Source organism: Mandrillus leucophaeus, unplaced genomic scaffold, assembly GCF_000951045.1.
Source record: "Mandrillus leucophaeus isolate KB7577 unplaced genomic scaffold, Mleu.le_1.0 Scaffold28, whole genome shotgun sequence".
NCBI classification, from domain to species: Eukaryota; Metazoa; Chordata; class Mammalia; order Primates; family Cercopithecidae; genus Mandrillus; species Mandrillus leucophaeus.
Window position 1 is genome coordinate 3200363 of NW_012102920.1, and position 1620 is coordinate 3201982.

The window sequence follows — 1620 nt, forward strand, 5'->3', positions numbered from 1 at the left end:
TGGTGGGGGCTGGGTGGCCTGAGGCCTAGTGGCCTTGGCCCTGGCCCCTCATGCCCCACCTCAATCCTGTCCAGGTCTCTCTGAAGGCACCGGAAGCTACTGTGACCCTCCCGGTCTTCATTGGCAATATTGCTGTGAACCACGCGCCACTGAGCCCCCGGCCAGGTCCAGGGCTGCCTCCCTGGGCCCCACCCCTGGTGGTGCCTTCTGCACCACCCCAGGAGGAGGCCGAGGCTGCGGCTGGCGGCCCCCACTTCTTGGACCCGGTCTCCCTCTCCACCAAGAGCCATTCGCAGCAGCAGCCCCTGCTGGCCACCTTGGGTTCTGTGCCTGGTGCCCCCGAGCCCTGTCCTCAGGATGGCAGCCCTGCCTCATATCCGCTGCGGCCTCCCTTGTGCATTTCAACAGGTGCCACTGTCCCCTACTTTGCAGAGGGCTCTGGGGGGCCAGTGCCTACCACCAGCACCTTGATTCTTCCTCCAGAGTACAGCTCTTGGGGCTACCCCTATGGTGAGTCAAGGGCCAGGGCTTGGCAGGGAGGGGATGCCAGGAGCCCCATGCAGACCCTGCTTTCTCCCCGCAGAGGCCCCACCGTCCTATGAGCAGAGCTGCGGCGGCGTGGACCCCAGCCTGACCCCTGAGAGCTGACCCCGTGCTGCCTTCTCCAGGCAGGCCTGGCCTCTGCCCTGGGACTGGGGCGCCCAGGGCCTCGTGCCTTCTCTCTCGGCCTGGCCTGACCCACTCAGGACCTGCCCAGCCTCTGCCAGCTCCTCTGGCGTCCACCCTCTTCTCCCTGGGGCTGGGGTGGGGATGGCAGGGAGCTGGGACCTGGAGAGACTCCTGTAAATAAAACGCTGTATTTGTAGAGCTGGGCCTCACCGGCCTCGCCTTGGGCACCCTCCAGCCTCCAGCAAGGCCTGACCCTGACCCCATCCTGGGCTCTGCTCCTGCCAGGGCATAGCCCGCTCCTCGGGTACCCCTGCTACCCTGGGGTTGCGCTCAGGCTGGTTCCCTTTAACAGAGGACGGGGGCTGGCGCTGGGCCTTCCAGAGCCACCTAAGGAAACGTCCTTGGAGCCTGGCTCACGAACTGGGGCTCACGCAACCTTGGCATCTGGTTAAATTTGTGCCTCGGCTCCTGCTGTGTTTAGGCACCCAGGTTCCCAGGCGGCGTGGTGTGGACTTCCCCTGCTGAGAAACCTGTGGGCACGTGGAGGGCTTGCCTCGGCCCCTACTGGCATCATTGCTAGGCCTGGCTCTGAGGGACGCTGCTTCTCTCCTGCCCACATCTCCAAGCCCTGAGAGGCAGGGTTCTGTGGAGCAGCGTTCCCAAAGGGGCCCCCAGGGAGGCCCTGTAAAGCTGGCCAGCCTGCCTGGAGCGCGCTTCCAGAAACAGCGGAGATGGTGGTGAAGGACGACTCTGGGTTCAAATTCCAGCTCTGTAGGACGAAGAGGTGGCTGTGTAGGTTTGTCAGTTACCTTATCTATAAAATGCACAGGACCAGGCCGGCACGGTGGCTCCCGCCTGTAATCCCAGTACTTTGGGAGGCTAAGGCAGGCAGATTGCTTGAGGTCAGGAGTTTCAAATCAGCCTGGGCAACATAATGAAACTCTGTCTGTA

The 1620-nt window shown here is 63.4% G+C and overlaps 1 protein-coding gene and 1 pseudogene across 2 annotated transcripts in view; one reads left to right on the plus strand and one right to left on the minus strand.

Annotated features, from left to right (window-relative positions):
• The window catches only part of ARRDC1 (arrestin domain containing 1), an 11881-nt gene extending 11014 nt beyond the window's left edge, over positions 1–867 (plus strand). Inside the window, exons 9-10 of the mRNA XM_011985184.1 lie at positions 75–510; positions 584–867. Coding sequence (XP_011840574.1) covers positions 75–510; positions 584–648 — 501 coding nt within the window. The 3' untranslated portion in view covers positions 649–867. The remainder of the gene's footprint in view (positions 1–74; positions 511–583) is intronic.
• Positions 868–1002: 135 nt separating this feature from the next.
• The window catches only part of LOC105543335, a 21610-nt pseudogene continuing 20992 nt past the window's right edge, over positions 1003–1620 (minus strand). The window contains exon 2 of the transcript XR_001006607.1: positions 1003–1615. The product of XR_001006607.1 is annotated as an uncharacterized protein ARRDC1-AS1-like (transcript). The remainder of the gene's footprint in view (positions 1616–1620) is intronic.